Here is a 19,275-nt window from a genome sequence, read left to right on the forward strand (position 1 = left end):
TTTATTAGAGACGATTTGTTATCTTCACGCGTGCGTGTGTAGTGCATATATCTTGTGTTTTTCATGTTACTTCTTGTTGATGAGCTGTTATAAAAAAAAAAAATCGCTTTTTTCATATAAGGTTAGAACACTCAGATATGAGTTTAATTAGAAACAAACCGGATTTATAATATTACAGTATTTACACTGTTTATAGTGGTTTTTTAGTAGAGTTAAACCTTGATCATAAACTTAATTGCATGACATACGTAGTCCTTGAATGTACAAAATTCTTCGCGTTGATTAAACTATAGTCTGCATACGTATATAGAGATCCAGAAGATATTAAAATTGCGTTAAACTATGACAATTACACGACAAAATCTTAATCACCATGGCGTTATGACTAAATAACAATATCATACCCTGCAGACCTATATTTTATTGAATCCGTGTCTATATTCGAAGACCCTGATCAACATAAAAGTTGACATGTTAAATCAAAATGTTAATACATTAGTTTATATCTTACAGTAAAAATGATAGCGTTCAATAGAATCAATATGTTTTAATTCAATACTTCATCTTTCTATTTCTCTCTGAACAGAGTAAAATAAATTATTTTGTTATTTAAAAAATAAAAATAAATACTTGAATTATTTTTGTTTACTTGAGTATCATTGTTTGATCAGATAAACTCATTAAAAATACATTTGTAAATGAAGTTACGTCTATAAAAAAACGAAACGCGCCATTTTAAATTAATTTTTTTGCTAAAATTTTAAATGATGCTACTCCATCAATAGTATTTATAAATAAAACATAAATATACGACATTATAAAAATGCAATTTTCTGATTCTCGATAAAAATCTACAGTTAATTATTATGTTGTACAATTAATACATTCATAGTACCGGACTCTTTAGTATAATAATATAAATTTACATAATATTGTGTCTTTAATAGGTGAATACTAGGTGTTTAACTGCATTTCGTATCATACCTACCAGTTTACTGATCAAACTTTAAAACATTTAGAGTTTATATTCAAACATAGAACAGGAATTTAATAACATTTAACTTTTTAAATATTTGCACGTTGTACGTGCACTAAAATAAATTTGTCATGATTTAATATTTGAATAGATTGATTGGTTTAAAAATACGGTTAGCAATAACTTATAATAGCATGCGTAGTATAATGCAGAAAAAAAAATGTTTAAAATAATATTTAAACAATATCAACTAAAAAAAAGGTCATTAGCAGGGACAAACACAGTGTTACACCGTGTATAATTGAGTTCAACTGAGTATAAATTTAAGCTCTCAGATGACTATACCATAATAATATAATATCGTTAATGAACACAAAAATAACATATTCGATTATTAGTTGAATGTTTTTAGTAAAGATCGTGAAAATCTGCAAAAACTGTGTTTTATCATCTGATAATCTTAGTACTTGATATATTAAAGTATGAAAAAATACGTAATCCGTTATCTGACTGTAAAAATGAGAGAAATTTAATTATAGAAAAAATTCGCAGTATTACAATAATGTGTACATTATCTACTAGAATACTATATTCTACTGAATTACTGGAAAAGATCACGAAGCTTAAATGAACCTAAATCGTAGTACAAATTTAAATTTTCTCGACGCTGCCATCGTCGAATCACATTGTATAGTCTAATATCTGGTGTCTAGATTTTAAATTGTGGACATTACTACTCATACTTAACCTATTCAAATGTTCGGTTCTAATGTTTTTTTCGTTCCGGTTATAAACAACTTGCATATTCTCTCCATCACCTTCGGTGGAAATCGACGAACGCCGGTATATGTTTAATTTCCCCCACCCAATCGTGAAACAGTGCAGAATTTTGCTACAATAATAATAATAATAATATTATTATTATTATTATACCTGTGGCTCGCGAAGTACCCCCTTAAAAGACGCGTTTCATCAACTCAACCGATTCTGTCGATCATTCGTCGACACGAGCTACTATCTTCTACCGTAGTATACGCAATAATATTTTATTACATTTTATTATATCATGCAATCGACAGCATCGTTATCGTTTTTCTAATATTCTTAAATTTCGTAGCCGATACAATATTAAACACTTGTGTTTTGACAGTTGGCATATAATAAATGTAAAATTGTTTTTGTACTTTCGTGGCACAAAAATAAAAAATACAATAAAAATATTATACATTAGTGAGTTTAGTACATACATTACCACTAACACCGACGCAGCGACGGCGACAAACGAGCGGAGAGAAAGTTATAATAATTATAATACAAATATTATAATATTAAAAACCTGGAGAAATAATGAACATCTTAGAAATGTTGGCCGTTACAAAAACGGTTATCGTCTTAGCGTTCCTGACGATGGCTAATTGCGGGATCTTCCACGCCATAGTTGATGAACCAGGTAAGAAAATAAACCTATAAAATATGAATGATGATTGATGACGTTAATAACATTCAATCATTTAACGCGTAAATAAAACACTACTCATTAAATATCGTATTGATTTATTAATTCCTCAAAAAATGTATTTAACATACGAAATATGTTATTTATTTTATAATATTTTTTTAAATTAAAAAAAAGTAATTGTTACGGAAATAACAATTTATTTGACATATTTATATAGAAAATGTATGTTGTGCACACTTGTTATTCTAAAATTGTATATTATTTACAATTAAATGTTTGTTTTTTAAAACAGTAATTTCTGGTAAATCTTCCTCTGTTGACATTTATTTTATAAATAACGACAACGTACTTATTATGTTTTTATATTAAAAATCTTCAAAGTGGAATTTTTTTTTTTAATCAAAAAGTTAACTTCTTGAATAAATTGAAGCAATTATAAATTTTTATTATCATTATAATTTTATATAAAATAGGTTTTGATTGTAAATCAATAAATCTGTGGAGCTGTATTTCGTTGGTCTAAACTTTAAATATCATTACCTAGGTACTCATTACTAATTTAAATGGAGTTACATTTAATTACAATTTTTATAAATTATATTCTGCTCTAAATTATGAATTACTTAATACTTCTCAAATTACATCACTCGCTATTCAATGATATCTCTTTATAAAATAATAAATATTTAATAGTCTCAAAAATCTTTTTATCAGGGGATTTTGGCTTTTGAAGAAGAGAAAAATCAATCATTCCTTGACAAGTTCCAATAACTATACGCGAGTGCGTTAGTGCATAAATAAAATATATTTTATCAATTGGATTTATTTGATTAGAAATTAAAATATAATATAACTATAATATACTTGTAATATTTAATTCGATATATCTATAATCGATTCCTCTTTAAATACTTTCACTCTGTTTAAACATAATAGTACAGTCGATAGATTGTTATTTGGGGTAAATAATTTTGTAATGATTTTCTTTTTTGCGCACACTTGATGTAAAATAACACTTGCATTTGTAAATTATTATATTCTTATATTAGTTAAGTTTTGTGAATGCGATAACCCAATAATATTAAAATTATTATCATGTACCTTAGTAAATATTATATAAATTGTATTGCAATAATAACGCAGGTTTTATGTGTTTGCGGTTTGCGTGTAAATAAAATAAAATTTTACTATTTAGATATTTTTTGTTTAAAAAATTGTTTTTTAAATTATTATAAAATATAATGTCAAGAACTTTCTCATTATTTAATTAAAATGAGTACGTTTTAAACTTCACTAAATATTTATCGAAATTTAGTATGTTAACACAAAGTGCAAAATATAAATTGCTTTCAATGTGTCTTACTTTTTTTTATGATTTTCTTTCATTTTCGTTCCATAAAATATTGTCTTTCAGGATTTTGCCTGACATAATCTACAGATTGCGAATTTAGTTTACGTTTGTTACGTTATCGAAACTTTAAGATATTTTAGATTTGGAGGTTTACGACTAAAACCTATAAGATATCTGTCCTAACTAATGAAAAAAAAATCTATCGAAATCATTCAATGCCGTGTAGTTAGGTTAGGTTAGGTATGTAATAATATAAATAAATAAGTTTCTGTAATATGTTCATAAACAGTAAAATCATTATATACGTATATTAAGTGTATGGAATCAATAATTGATGTACCTATGTTTACAATTTTTGTCGATTTCCACGGTATTAATAGAAATGCATGTTTTTTTTTTTAACACATAATAATAGAAACAAGGCTAAACAATTAAATACCTTTTTTTTTTAAATTTAAATAATTACTTTTGCATATTAATAAACAGTATTTTTTTTTCAATGATAAACCGCCAAAGAAGTTTCCCACCATATAATTATTTTTAAAACTAATTTAACGTAGTTAACTCGTCAGATTTATTCGTGTAGTATTACACTATATTTGTTTAAATTAATCATCGGTTATTAACAATGAGGACATGACCGTTATTAGTACAATGTTTATTTATTCAACATCTTATTTTTGAAAACTCAACTGTTTCAAAGTTGAAATAACTTTCGAAATATTTTGTTAAATGTATATAATACTTAAAAAAAAAAAAAAAACAATATTACAGCGTGTTACTGTAGTTGACAAATACAGTAATAAGTAGATGTGATATATCGGTACTAATTTCATTGTATTAATCGAACTTATTAAAATGTAGGTACAATATACCAAATATCTATTATACTGTGTGTAGGAAAAAAAATAATTATTAACATATTTTATTAAATAAGGCGCGGGTGTCAAAAGTCGCTGTTTCATCTGTGATAGCGAGATAAAAAAAAATCATAAATAAAATATTATGAACTAGGTATGGTATATATGATATTTTATATCTATCAGGAAACAATAATATGTACCGTGTGTTCATGTTGTTGTGAAAATCATTTGAAATATTTCAACTTTAAACGGCCATAAAATAAATAATATGTCAAACGTTTTAGGAATAAAAGATTTGGCTTCGGAATAGTTCTTGAATAATCAAAAATTATATTTATATAATCTATGGTTCACCATTTTATACACTTTGATTGGATAATTATTATTTTACTACTATTTAAACAGAGTTTTCTAATGATAAAACGATCGGTTCGTATAATGATTTGTGTTTTTAATGAATTATTACACATATGTCTATCATAAATAAACGAATAAATAAATTATCCGATATTACTCATAGTTTTTCAACTTGATTTTTAATCATTTTAATAAATTATACTTTACGATGTGATTGTTATCAATTATATTCTTTTTTATTGCCTATATCGATTTTGTAACGTACTCTATTTTTACAATATAGATACATTTATTATTTTTTATCGAGTTATTTTAAATCCGATGAAACCTTATTATTTAATACCGCGTTTCGACCGAGTGTCGTTTCGACGATTATCGGTCATCTGATATCGGGATTGCAGCGTACTACACACTTCACACACACACACACACACACTTCACACACACACACACACACACACACACACACACACACACACACACACACACACACACACACACACACACACACACACACACACACACACACACACACACACACACACACACACACACACACACACACACACATATATATATACATACACAAACGACGCGCTGGGATCGTAGATCATAAAATAAATATAAATTAACGTTTACTAATATTTTATTATTGTGTGTATGCGCACACGAGACTACGAGAAAAAAGATTTTGGAGGGAAAACATCATCGGGAAGCATAAAACCCGATATCAACGCAATATATCGCACATTGCTAAACGCGACAGACTAGGTTTAAAGTAACAATATTTTTTAGTACATATATATTATATAAATTTAAAATAATAAATCCGCATAATTGGCTTTGCGATTCGTGTACGGTTTCGGCCCTGTCGCGCACTCGCGATACGCGTATAATATATTTTTGTCCAGACCGTTTGACCTTAAAATAAATACAGTGTTATATACCGTCACCGGTGGCCTAGTGAAATACGCTTTTTGTCCAGTCTAAGATTTAAGTAAATATATTATATTAAAACAAAAACTCGATAATGTCAGTTTTAGGATCATGTTGTCCGCCCGTGTCCCGAAGGCAAAACTCCATACCAGTACACTACGTGACGGGCACACACTACGAAGTCGGATACAGCGTTGTAAGTATTTAAGCTTGTACATAAATACTATACCCGTACACATTAGTTATAATATTTGTGCGAATATTGCATTTCATAATGATTTTTGTAATGTGACAATATTCAAGATTGTGTGCAGCAAAGTGTGTAATAGATAGTGATTATGAGGATTGCATGTGTTGTCGGACGCTTCTTGACATGACGTTGTCGTCATCAATTGGAATATTAAGTACCATGGGTGTAATTTTAATGTATTTATAACTGATATTAATAACATAATACTGATAACGAATTCGTGTATTTTAACAAGGAAAAAAATCATGAAACAGAAAGAATAATTTTAGACTTAATTTATGCTATTTTGAAAAATTCAGATGTATTTTTACGTTACAAAAGTTACGTTACATCTACAATAAACAATAAGGAATAGTAGTTTTAGTGCATTTTTCAGTGTAATTATATAAAGGTACTATAGTTATCTCGAAAGTAATTTTTTTATATGTTTACACGCTGCGTTGATAACGACGAGAAAAAAAAACTTAAAAACATAAAATAATTTAGGTATTAATGTATTTAGTTAATATCCATTAAACATTAACAAATAATTATATAATATTACCTATATTATATTATATATTACACCAAATATGTGAGTAAGGAATTTTCGGAAACCTTTACCTGATTTATAATGAATTATTAACGGTTTGATAGTCGGTACTTTCTGTACCTCAGTACCTGGTAATGATATTTATGTATAAGATTACGTATATCTTAGAACTCTACTTCTGTATTAGCATTATATATATATATATAAATGTGAGGTATAAATCAATATTTTAATATTTTTATGACTTATCTTTATTAAATATTTGTACAGGTTGGTCAATACCTAGGTAATTCTAGATTAGATAAGGTGAACTTAAGTTCATGATAGTAATAATAAGGTTTTTATTTTGTTGTTTAATTTTTTTAAATTGAATTTGGTCATGATTTTTTTATACTTACGTTGTATTTTATATAATACCATAAATAATAATAATATATTATCTTTTATCATGATTTATATTGTATTCGTTTATTGACCATTGTTATTAATGCTCGTCTATTTAAAAAAAAATATATCACCTTTTGATATATTTGGATATGGACGCTTCCTCCTTATTATATTTTTGGAAACCTATATCTCGTACAATTTTGTTTTATTGTCATCAAATGGATTGGAATTTTTTATTATTTTGTAAAATTGTATTTAAGTTACTAAACGTGATAGTAATTTATTAGTGTTGAGGTGGGTAAGTTCGAACACGATAATGTAGCAGATTGAAATGGGTTCTTCAAAATAATAATAAATACATACAATGGAAATATGTAGGTAATAAATAATAACTACTAGTTATGATATTTTTTAAATTTTAGACTCATAATAAAAATTGTATCTATACATATATTGAATAGATATGAGGAAGTTGAAGAAAAAATGCATGGTCGAAGAAACTAGTGTTTTTCCTAGTTATTCGTTTTGATAAAATTACGTATAAATGTGACAATTTTATTATACACACGTCACACATATTATATTTAGCTTACGGATAATAAGTGATGCCTTTTATGTTAAACATAATGTAAGCATACGACAAACTGTTGACGTTTGATATCTTAATGTTAATAATAAAAAAGTTTTATAATATTGCTTTGCTGTACTTAAAATAGCTATTGTAACTACACTCGTATAGACCCGTTTCGCGGTGTTATTATAAAATGTTGTTTATACGTTTCGTTTTATCAAGATTGTATTTAATTAATTGTCTACTGTTTTTTATTGCATATCCGTTTCTAATAGATTATAATTTATAATATATGATAATATTAAAATATATGAACTGCGCATTCTATAATATTACTTAATTAATTTACATTTTCCTATAAGTATGAATATAGTAATATATATAATTATAGAGTGTAAATTTGAATATATAATGTTGAATCCAATTGCAGAGTTTGGCAAAGAGTGAGCGATTTTTGTTGGTCAAATTGCATTTTTAATATTTTAAACTTGAATAATTGTTACGTACCCATAATTCATATTTCATAGTAATCATAAAATGTCTGTAGGCATGTTTGTGTGTAATAAATACGTACTAATGATATATATAAAGAGTAAGGTTGTCCCTGTATTTAAATATTTATGTTTTATCTTCTTAAATGTATAAATTATAATCATTAAATATTATACGTTGAAGTTGGTCATCAAAGATTAGTGTCTATTGATGATTCAGTTAATAATATTAATGGTAATCATAATTTCAAAAAAATAGAATCCTAGTTTTCGTTGTACTACTATGCACATAATTTTAGACCGTAAGGTACGTATTATTCCGATAAACTAGCTTAAATTTACTTCAGTATTTTATCAATTATTATGCCAAGTAGGCAACTAAGATACATACAACTAAAATAATTAAACGCTTATTTAAAATTATCGTAAATATTAGGTTTTTATTTCTTTGATTTCTTTTTTAGTCTTTCATTAATTTTTTTTTAGATATATGAGAAATTAAGTTTTCAAATTTTAATGAATTTTGAATAAAATACATTTTAATTAAAAAAATAAAATATGAATATCTGTGAATAATTGATTTTAAATTATTTATGATAATCAAAAGTAAACAAGCGTAATAATTTTACACATCAATGATACATCAATTCTTTTATACCTAATTGTTTAAAATTTAGGTGCATCTTATCAGGAAATTTATAAATTTATTAACTTCATTATCTATATTATATAAAGTTGAAATAATAAAAGATGTTTATTAGATAATTTTGTAATTAAAATATCATTAATAATTTAAAAACTATACATTAGAATTATAATTATCGTTGTAATTATACAATAGATATTTTTATGATATAATATATTATTATTTAAAATCAATTAATTACATAATATTCAGTAATTAATTGACAAGACACCTATACAAATTTGAAATTACCTGTAATATCGTTGATAAATGCATTATAAAATAATATATAATATTATCTTGTTATTGTTTAAGAATTATTTTCTATTAGCATATTTATAAATAGTTCATTTTGAATATTTAATTTAAATATATAATCTATTTAAGAATATTTATTTATTTATTTATTTTTTTTTTTATATCGAGAATGACTACTTAATTAATGTAAATGATAGATCAAATATCAATAAATTGTATATTGTGTAAATAATTTATTAATTAATTTATTACATTATACTACATTAATAACATTACACAATTATTATTCAAATTGATGCAGCTTATGACTATCTAACAATATCCAAAACTCCATAAATAATAGCCGTGTAAATATTGTGAAGTTCATTACGTTATTAATTATTATAGTACAGTATAAATACGCTAGAATGCTAAATAATTATAATGTATATTATTTTATAATATTGTAGAAGTGACTTATTTTTGTATAATACTATTTAATTACAACCTATTCGTTATTGAAATATTCGCACTTAAAATTACTTTCATAGTTTTATGCATTATTAAAATAAAACTTGAGTAAGTGTTATTTATGATTATGGTGTTATATACAAACAAGTTTCTTATTAATCGCTAGGTACTTAATATACTAATCGGATTGAAACAGTGTAGTGCGTACTTATATAATACGCAGGTATAGTAACTGCTACCTATTAACTATTGTAAAATATGTCGAAATGATATTATATATCATGTTATTTTTGTTATCTTGATAAATCAAATACTCGAAACATAATTTACATAAATAAGTAACATCAGAAAATTTTAGTAATTTGATACAGAATCTATTTGTTTTAACCATGGACAGCTGGATTGTTGGCTGGTGCCTCGTTTCTGGTATCCAAATAATTTTTATATTAAAATACGTGTAAATACAAAATATATGATATATATAGGTATTACCATTGGACATTGATTATGAATACTAATATTTATATTTAATGAGTGTATAAAATAGCTATTCTAATTTCTAATACACGAACACGCTCAATGGCTTAGAGATTTTATAGAATAGATATTACATTCACGGCCAGTCGTAACTTCTTTTCAATTTAAAATATATTATGCTTTTATTAAATCATTATTAGCACCATTAGAACTTCTATAATTTATAAATATGAATAATTATTGATTATTAGTTTATACATAATGATTTAACATGTCAATTTAATTAGAATTCTCGAATAACCACCAACCGTGGTTATTAAACGATTATAGGTACGTATAATTATATTAATAATATAAACATAATATGTTTATTATGCTCTCTAAATAATAATTTTAATTTATTTCTATCGTTAGCGACACACACAGCATTAATGTATCAATTATTATGCGGACGGTTTGGAATAAAATAATAAAATAAATATTATCTAATGCACGACAATTTTTTGCGATTCCGGATTATATTGTATATCATGACTCATGAACGACATCGAAAAAATTGTACAAAATATAGTACACGCCACTTGTAGTTATTATTAGTTATTATTCGAAACCACCTGCACGTGGGTAAATATCTCACTATCACTTCAATAATTATCGGTTTGAAAAGAATATCGACATGTAATAATTAAAGATATTTGTGGCGAGTGTATTGCAATGGCAATTCTCCTTCGACGGAACTAGACGACACTGACTAGTGACCGCCGTTACCGGATTAGCCCAACGGGAGTGCATAAGTATCGTAGGATTAATATTTTTTTTTTCGAAGGTGCTCAGGAAGTGTTCCGGTCGATTTACAATACTCGCGTACATAAAAAATGTTAATCTTTTTATTATAATCACCTTCCGTTTTCCTCGAATTTATAATGCAGTAGTTATTATACAGTAATTACTGATCTAGGTACAATATTGTGCAATATTATGTTAATTAATTTAAGAATATTATAATTTTTGCATCGAGTTTTTTAAAACAAATATTGCATGAGACTGCAAATTGCAATAGGTTATTCCTACTTTTTACTCTACCTTATTCCAAGGCGCGGTGGAGAGGAGCTTATAAAATTTTTAATTTATGTAATTGTAAAAAGGATTGGCATTTTATTTATATAGAATACATGTATTAAATTAAATTAGTGTTGTAAACTTGAAGGACGTATCACCGCTAATTTCCAGTAAATTAACACGTTGTCACAAAGTGGCTATAACTACTTAATTAAAGTGATTAGACAAACACCACTATGAAAATGATAGATAACATTATTTTTGAAGGTGTTTGCTGTGTTTTATTATATAATTTCAACTAAAAGTTTTAATTGTTTAATAAAATAAAATGTATAAATCTAGAAAATAAGTATGTTAGAATATCGAAAGATCAAATTTAGATTTCCTCAAAAATGCTTTTATCGTCTATTTCAATAGTAAGTGTTGTACCGCTAAATATATGTTGGAACTCGAACTGCACCAGCACATTTTAATTCATTTTAATTCATTTTCAATATGATTTCGATAAGGGATCATTTGTAACTTACACTGAACTGGTATTTCAAAATATATTATTTAATTTTTTTTAAGTCATTAAAATTGTCTAAATTAATCCCTTAAAAATGCATTTGAACCATTAATTATGTTTATGTAGTTTAAAAAATGCAAAAATATTTATGTTACAATTAGGTGAATCGAGGTTGTTAATATATTTATTTACAATTTACATAATTATATGACTATATGAGTGAAGATAAAAGTGTTTGTCATTGTTTGGAGATCGTTTTACGGTACTTTAATACCAACGTAGGATAATAGTTATCATTCGACAGATTAACTTTTTGAAATGTATTTAAAAACATCCATTTTAACCAAAAAAAATGTCAAAGTAAGAAAGAATGTACATTGCAATGTACAAAAATATTAATTATACGAATAGAAAAAAAAATCATAAACAAATATAGTTTAGAACAAATATTTTACAAACTCCGTATATAATTTATTATTTATCATATTATAGGGGCGGACTTTTGGATCAATGATTAAAGAATATGTACGCTCGTATGAGCCGCTTCAGAGTGAGTTCTTACCAATGTACGCTCAACCGGAAGGACGGCAGATTTATGAAGAAAGTTTAAAGTCCACACAAAAATACTTTCCTCAGTATGTGATCGAGCTACAAGGCATGGCTGATGGATCGGGAGTTCCGTTTCACGAGGTATCTACTTGTTTTGTTACTATTATAAATTATAATCAATAATAATAAAATGTATAATATTAAATAACGTATTAAATACTCATATGAAAGAAATTTAAATATATTTCAGTTATTTTTAATGGCATTAGATGATACGCTGCCAAAAAATTTAAACGTTACAAGTAAAGACAAAGGACCGACAGGATGTACTTCATTAATAATTAATCAGCCAAATTCACAGGTAAAATAAAATGTATAATCTATATATCTACTATTTCTTTGTTTTTATCGATAATATTAAGTTAAAAATATTTTGTTAATACATTTATATGCGCACAAATGTGTCTTAAAAAAAGTACAAAACTTATTGAAATGTGTAATTTTTTATTTTTAAATTGTAGTATAATATTATTTTAATACTTTATGAGTGTTAAATTTATCAAAAGTAATTTGAATTGTGAAAATAAGAGAAATATATCATAATTTATAATTCTTAAACATATACATAGGTAGGCTATGTTATATATTGTTTCGCTAACTACGTATATAATATACTATTTACTTAAATACCATATTTTCATATTCATTTTTATTTAATATAATTTTGTTTCATCAAACTAAAAATAATCATTTATACTTATTAAAAATAAGCGATAATCATGTTATAATATAGTGTACCTAAGTCTTATTTAATTTTATTAAATAAAATAATAAGCATAAATGTTAGTGAAATCGGCACTAAGCATGTTTATTGCTTGAAAATGTTTTTTATTACTTAGGTACCATGTAAGTCATTTGTTCAAAACTCATAAATCATGGATAATTAATTAGATTCTTAATTAAATTTTTTTAAATTAAAAAAATATGATATCAAAACACGATTAAATAGTTAAGCGGTAACCCATAGGTTAAAAAATATTGAAAAAACATGTTTTTAATACAATTGTTTAAGTATTATACCTATAAACACGTACATAATTTTGTTGTGTAGTTGTTAGGGCACACAGAAGACGCGTTGTCTGAAACGGTTAATAATTATTACATCATGGCTGCTCATGTGGTGCCTGGCGAATCCGAGCTGGGTGGCAGATTCCCGGCCAGAGAAGAGAAGTTCAAAGCACTCACGTATGCTGGACACTTACCGGGTTACGCTAGCGGTCATAACCATTATGGACTGGTGTTCTCAATTAACACAATATTCGTCAGTAAACCATTGAGGGGAAAAATTCGTTAGTATTAAACTAATTTATATAGATCTCACCCACATGGATAGATATACACGTACATATGGTTAAACAATAATTGTGTACAGACGCACAGTAACTTAATGATGCTAATCGGCGGTATATTTTTCATATCATACGATTCCGTACATTGAATGTATTTTATTTGAGCAAAAAACTAATTCCGTACTTATATATAGAAATAAAACAAAATCAATCTATAGAATAGCAGATGATCCATAAAATTTGCAAAAGCCATCGAGCAATTTCGTAGTTTTTAATTTCACCCTCCACCATTTTATGTAGTGAATAGTTATATTAATGTTAACTGGGGATTCAAATTTAACCAATTGTGAAATTGTATTCAGTAATGATAAGAATTTAAATCTAATTCAAAAGTGCCTAAATTTTAATTAAAATATACATCAAATATAAAATCATATTATTTATAAATAAATATATGATTTATAAAAATATTTTGGATTCTGAACGGAGTGATGAATGTATTGATTTTACAATGATCTGTGTTTTTTTTTTTTTTAATTTTTTTTTTTTGTTTCTGTGTACAGCATAAGTAGTCAAAATAATGCTTCAATTTCAAACATCGGGGGTAGTTTCCGATGGCAAAGTGAATATCCTTGGTGCATTATAGAAGTAAAAAGTAAACATTTACCAACAGTTTTCAAAAAAATCGAGAAAAACAAAAAAAAAATGACGGAAAAACGAGAATTTTTACGCAAAACCAGTTTTTGACCAAATCGATTTTTTTATATGGTTGTAATTCAAAAACTAATCACTGTAAATTACTTGACATTTTTACCAAACGTTTATGTTAGTGTTATTTATATACAGTTTAATTTTCAAAAATTTTTGACTTTTTTTGAGTTATTTATAGACCACTGAAATTATCGATTTTTATAAGAATTTTTTTTTGAAGTGCCAAAAAATTTTGAAAATTTAATATAAGATTCTTTATGAGCTTATTTATTGTAGCTAAAAAAAAAAAAAAATTAAAAATCGTTTGTCACAATTTTTTTTTTATAAACGTTTATAGTTCAAATATTTACGAAATCTATCGAAAACGCGAAATTTTGAAGTTGAAAAATCATAACATTTTTTGTGTTTATAACTAAGGATTAAAAATACTTCACTATGTTTTCCCTAAGTTTTCCTTCAAGTAGCTATAGTAAAAACTCAAAGCATCATTATAGGAAAAATTTTAAGTGCGTTTGAATTTTAAATTTTTACAAAATAGCGTACGATAACGATTTATCCTCAAACGATTTTAAATATTTGTTAATATTCAAAAAGTATAAATCGTAGATACTTGAAAATTTTACCAGTTATTTAGATTAGCATTTTCTTTACGTGATTTAATTTTAAAAATATTTTGACTTTTTTTGAGCTATTTATAGACAACTGAATTTTCAATTTTTCTGAAAATTTTTTTTTGAAGTATCGATAAAATTTTTTTGGCCCAATCAAAATACTTGAAAATTTAATACAAAGTTTTTCATAAGTTATTCTTATAGTGATCAAAAAATTTTAAGAATACATATGCACAATTTTTTTTTATTAGCATTTGAAGTTCAAATATTGACAAAAATTCGTCAAAACCATGAATATTTGCAAACTATTTTGTAGGTATAATTCATAAAAATTAATAATTATTTGATTAACTATGACTTTTGAAAATGCGTCCTAATTGAAAAATAAAATATTTGTTTTAAAATAGAATGTATAACAATATTTAAATATAATATATCCTAGACTGACAAATCATCTCCGTTCAGAACCGTTTTTCGTATACAATGATACATATGATTGCATTCAAATTTAACCTACCCTAGTCCGAGGTTCACCCCATCCTCTAATTTACAGCAGAGCGGTACCTACTTACTTGCTTTTTATGTTTTTAATGTTTGTTCTAACTGTCTAAAAAATAAATACATTTACAAGCATTTTTAAATTATAATGATTTATATACTCTGAAACTTATAACTCAATTGAAAATAAGAATAACGTTCAAACATAGATAACTTTCTTACTTTTAAGAAGAAGTTGCACGCGTATGCATTGTATTTATCTTATAAATGTATGATATGAGAGGCAAATTTGTGTTTAGAAGTTCTAATTTTAAGTAGTAAACTTAAATTATTATTATTAAACGAATCTATTGTCAAACTTAAAAGTAAGAACATAAACCGCATTTTTTTCATGTATATTTTACAATATTTTAATCTTTAATAAGTTATGAATATGTAAGATATTACAATTTAGAAGTTTTCATAATTAACTTAAAAAATTAAAGGAATAAAAAAATTTACGAGTAAACATAGAATATAATATTATTACTTATTATATTTAAGTTTAAAAAGAAGATAATAAAAGCAAATATTAAAGCTGACTTCACAAATTTAAAACTACTGAACACAGATTTGCTTAAAGCATTATAATATCTTAAGGAATTTTTTTGTTATTCGATGGATTTTGTGTATCCATAAAGGTAAATTGTACATAATTGAGTTTTACCCATAGAGATACTGAAGATCAATTATTTAGATACAGTTTGAGATATACTGAAAACTAATAAGAATAATTAAGTTAAAATTATATACATTTATATGTAAAAATATTAAGAATTCTATTTATAGAACCTTGACATATAATAAAATAAATAAATGTTAAGTATTTTTTATTTTCACATACTAGTAAATTATTATTCATTACCAATGTTACCATAAATTTCTTTAGAACTTCATAACTTTTTTTTTTTTATTAGATGGGTAATGAAATTTTGTGACAAGTTAAAAAAAGTATGTTACAAATTATAAATTGTACACCTTTAAAATGTGTTTCCTGAATAGTTACAAAACTGACACTGAGTGACACATGTATTTAATCATTTTATACTCAACTCATAACTTTTTTTTTTTGGTTTCATTCTAATCTTAATTGATGTACATAATATTGCTTAATAATGCTTAATAATATTAATAAATTTCGTCTGTTTTGTGTTTTATAGCCCGAGAGTTCATCACGAGAGCACTGTTGTCTTCGCGGGCCGACCTGGGTGAGATCTTGGATATTTTGACCAACGAAGGCGTAGGCACGGCCGATGGATTCAACGTGAACTTTGGTTTTCTGCACGTACCCAAGGAATCGCGTGTTTTTCACACAGTAGAAGTCACCCCAAAAGTCGATTGTGACAAGTCAGAAGTTTACCTCGCAGACTTCGGTATAGGAAACAACTCAATACATACCAACAGGTATATGTGCACGCGTGTTATTCACCATTATAGTAATTATAAATTATAAATACAAGACGAATACCCCAATTGTCTTTGGTAGTAGTGATATAATTTAATTTATGTAAATTGTATTTACCAGTCGTGGTTAAATCTAAGCAAATAGTTTGTTATTAGCATAGTCAAAGACCGATTTTTAGATAAATTGTACAGAAAATTTGGGTAAGTCGTATATAATACGTTTCTGAATTTTTGACATCATTATAATATGTTGATTTTTTTAGATCTGTTGAAAATTGTCACCCGATATATCGTATTACTATATTATAAATATTTGATTTATATTTTTACTTTTAATCTTAGATTACTCCATCTGAAGTACCCAGAACTGGACGAATCCGCTTACGGGAGCAGCGTGTCCAGGGAGAGCCGGTACAAGCAGATAACGGCAAACAAGACCGCTGCGAGTTTTCAGGACATGTTGGAAGTGCTAGGAAATAGGGACGACAAACCGTGGCCGATATTTAGTGATAAGTCTGACGCCAGAGTTAGCACAATTAATTTGGGTAAGCGCGTCGGATTATACGTATAATGTTAACAGTAGTGAATATTGTGTTTATTTTTAGTTTTTTCTTTATTTTCGTGTATATTTATTCGACAGCCGGGTTTGAGCATTATGCAAAACTATAAAAGATATTAAAAAACTTTAATAGGAACTAGTTAATGGTTATGAACAAGCATCGAAATAAAGGATGCTATGTGATTTAGTTGTGTGTTTGATAATGTATAAAATGTATGTGTGATGCGTGTATCATATTATACGTTAATAGAATGCGTCATACCGATGTACCTATGCTATATTTCTGCACATGTGCAACACATGGATAAAACATGAGATACTATAGTCTATATTATAGACTATGTAATAACAAATTGTTTTCACACCATCTATTATACGAAATAGTTGTGACAGTAGCAATTTAAATTCGATGCTTCTGAAAAAATAATGAAATCTCTGATTACAATTTTTATTACATGATACATGCGTAGGTATTTTGATTTTAAATTGTTTGTTTTACTAAAACGTTTGTATAAAAAATTATACCTTTATTTTTTGCAATAAATTTTATGGAAAAAATTTTAAATGCTTACTCAGAAATATTGTTGTATTTGATTTTTACATCAAACGTTTGTAGTTGTAAAATAACCTTTCAAATTGCCTATAATTTGTTTATTGGATGTCAATAAATTAAATAACAATTATTAATATCTATAAATTGACTTTTTTTCATATTCCATGAGTGAGAAGAAGTGGTAGTAGTGATGATGGAGAAAGAGATGATGTGTGATGCAACTTGTGGTCTTGATAAATGACAGTAAAATTTTTTTGTTATTTACGATAATTATGAATTAATACTGATAAATGGTTAACTGTTTTTACTTTTGACTTTTATCGAGGTAAATTGTTTTTACATACGAGCGAACTATTTTTTATTTTACGAACTAACAATTTATAGAGTGTTTAAAATGTTATAAATTATAATACTTATCGGTTTGATTTACATAGGTGTATTTGACTTTAATAAGAAAACTTGGACCATGTGGTCCAATGATCCAATCAACAACCCACCTCTATTGCAGTTGTCACTAATATTCACGGACTTAATCAACCCACTAAAAAACGATCTAGTCATTAAAGAAGTCGAAGTGGTCGAAAATCTTTATATTGAGTAATAATTAGATACATTCATTAAGAATATATCACCATATAGTTATATTATACCAGTATGTAGTACCTATACATTATATTTAATCGTTAATATTAATTATAATATTATATCATGCACATATTATATTACACAATGTCATCAAATATCTACTAAAAAATAATATCCTTTGTTGAGTTATTAAATTTATATTAATTGTTGTTAAATTATTATTATATTAAACATATAAATTATTCATATAATGTAATATAACACTAATATTTTATATGTATATTTTAATCGTGTTTAGTAATAAAAATATTTGCTTGTCTAAATAGTATGGTTAGTAAAAATAAATATATTTTTAAATTAAATATATCTTGTAGTTGTTTTTATATGATCAAAATGTATTTATATTAGCGTATAATAATATATTATAAATCCAAATATTTAAATAGGCATATTTAATATTTATTATACCCCATATATTTAATTTATTGTTAATTTCAGAAACAGTCAAAGAAGTTTTTTGACAATTGAGTGCGGAAAATTGAGCACACAAAAAGTAAAGCCAGACGATTGAACTTCGAGAAAATAGTGCAAGATGACTATTAGATGAAAAGAAAAAAAATCAGAAATAGCGATATAACGATAAACAAAATTTTATAAGAGAATCACACAAAATTATACGTATTATTTAAGCAAGTGCAATACTCACGGTATCTATAATTTTCTATATTAGTTTATTATTGAGATACTATTTATACTTATAAATAATAGTTTTTTTTTATTGCTGGTTGAGTGTGCTATTGTATAGTT

General features: G+C 25.8%; 1 protein-coding gene across 1 annotated transcript; it reads left to right on the forward strand.

The window, feature by feature from the left end:
- The first annotated feature begins 1,941 nt into the window (after window positions 1-1,941).
- Window positions 1,942-18,591, forward strand: LOC112604245. Its single transcript, XM_025353195.1, has 8 exons — window positions 1,942-2,426; window positions 6,044-6,138; window positions 12,103-12,300; window positions 12,410-12,520; window positions 13,271-13,508; window positions 16,528-16,771; window positions 17,114-17,316; window positions 18,318-18,591. The coding sequence occupies exons 1-8, from the start codon at window positions 2,324-2,326 to the stop codon at window positions 18,482-18,484; spliced, it is 1,359 nt and encodes a 452-aa protein (XP_025208980.1). The 5' UTR covers window positions 1,942-2,323; the 3' UTR covers window positions 18,485-18,591.
- The last annotated feature ends 684 nt before the right edge of the window (window positions 18,592-19,275 follow it).

The sequence above is a fragment of the Melanaphis sacchari genome, unplaced genomic scaffold (genome assembly GCF_002803265.2).
Source record: "Melanaphis sacchari strain LSU unplaced genomic scaffold, SCAv2.0 Contig11_pilon_pilon, whole genome shotgun sequence".
Lineage (NCBI taxonomy): Eukaryota > Metazoa > Arthropoda > Insecta > Hemiptera > Aphididae > Melanaphis > Melanaphis sacchari.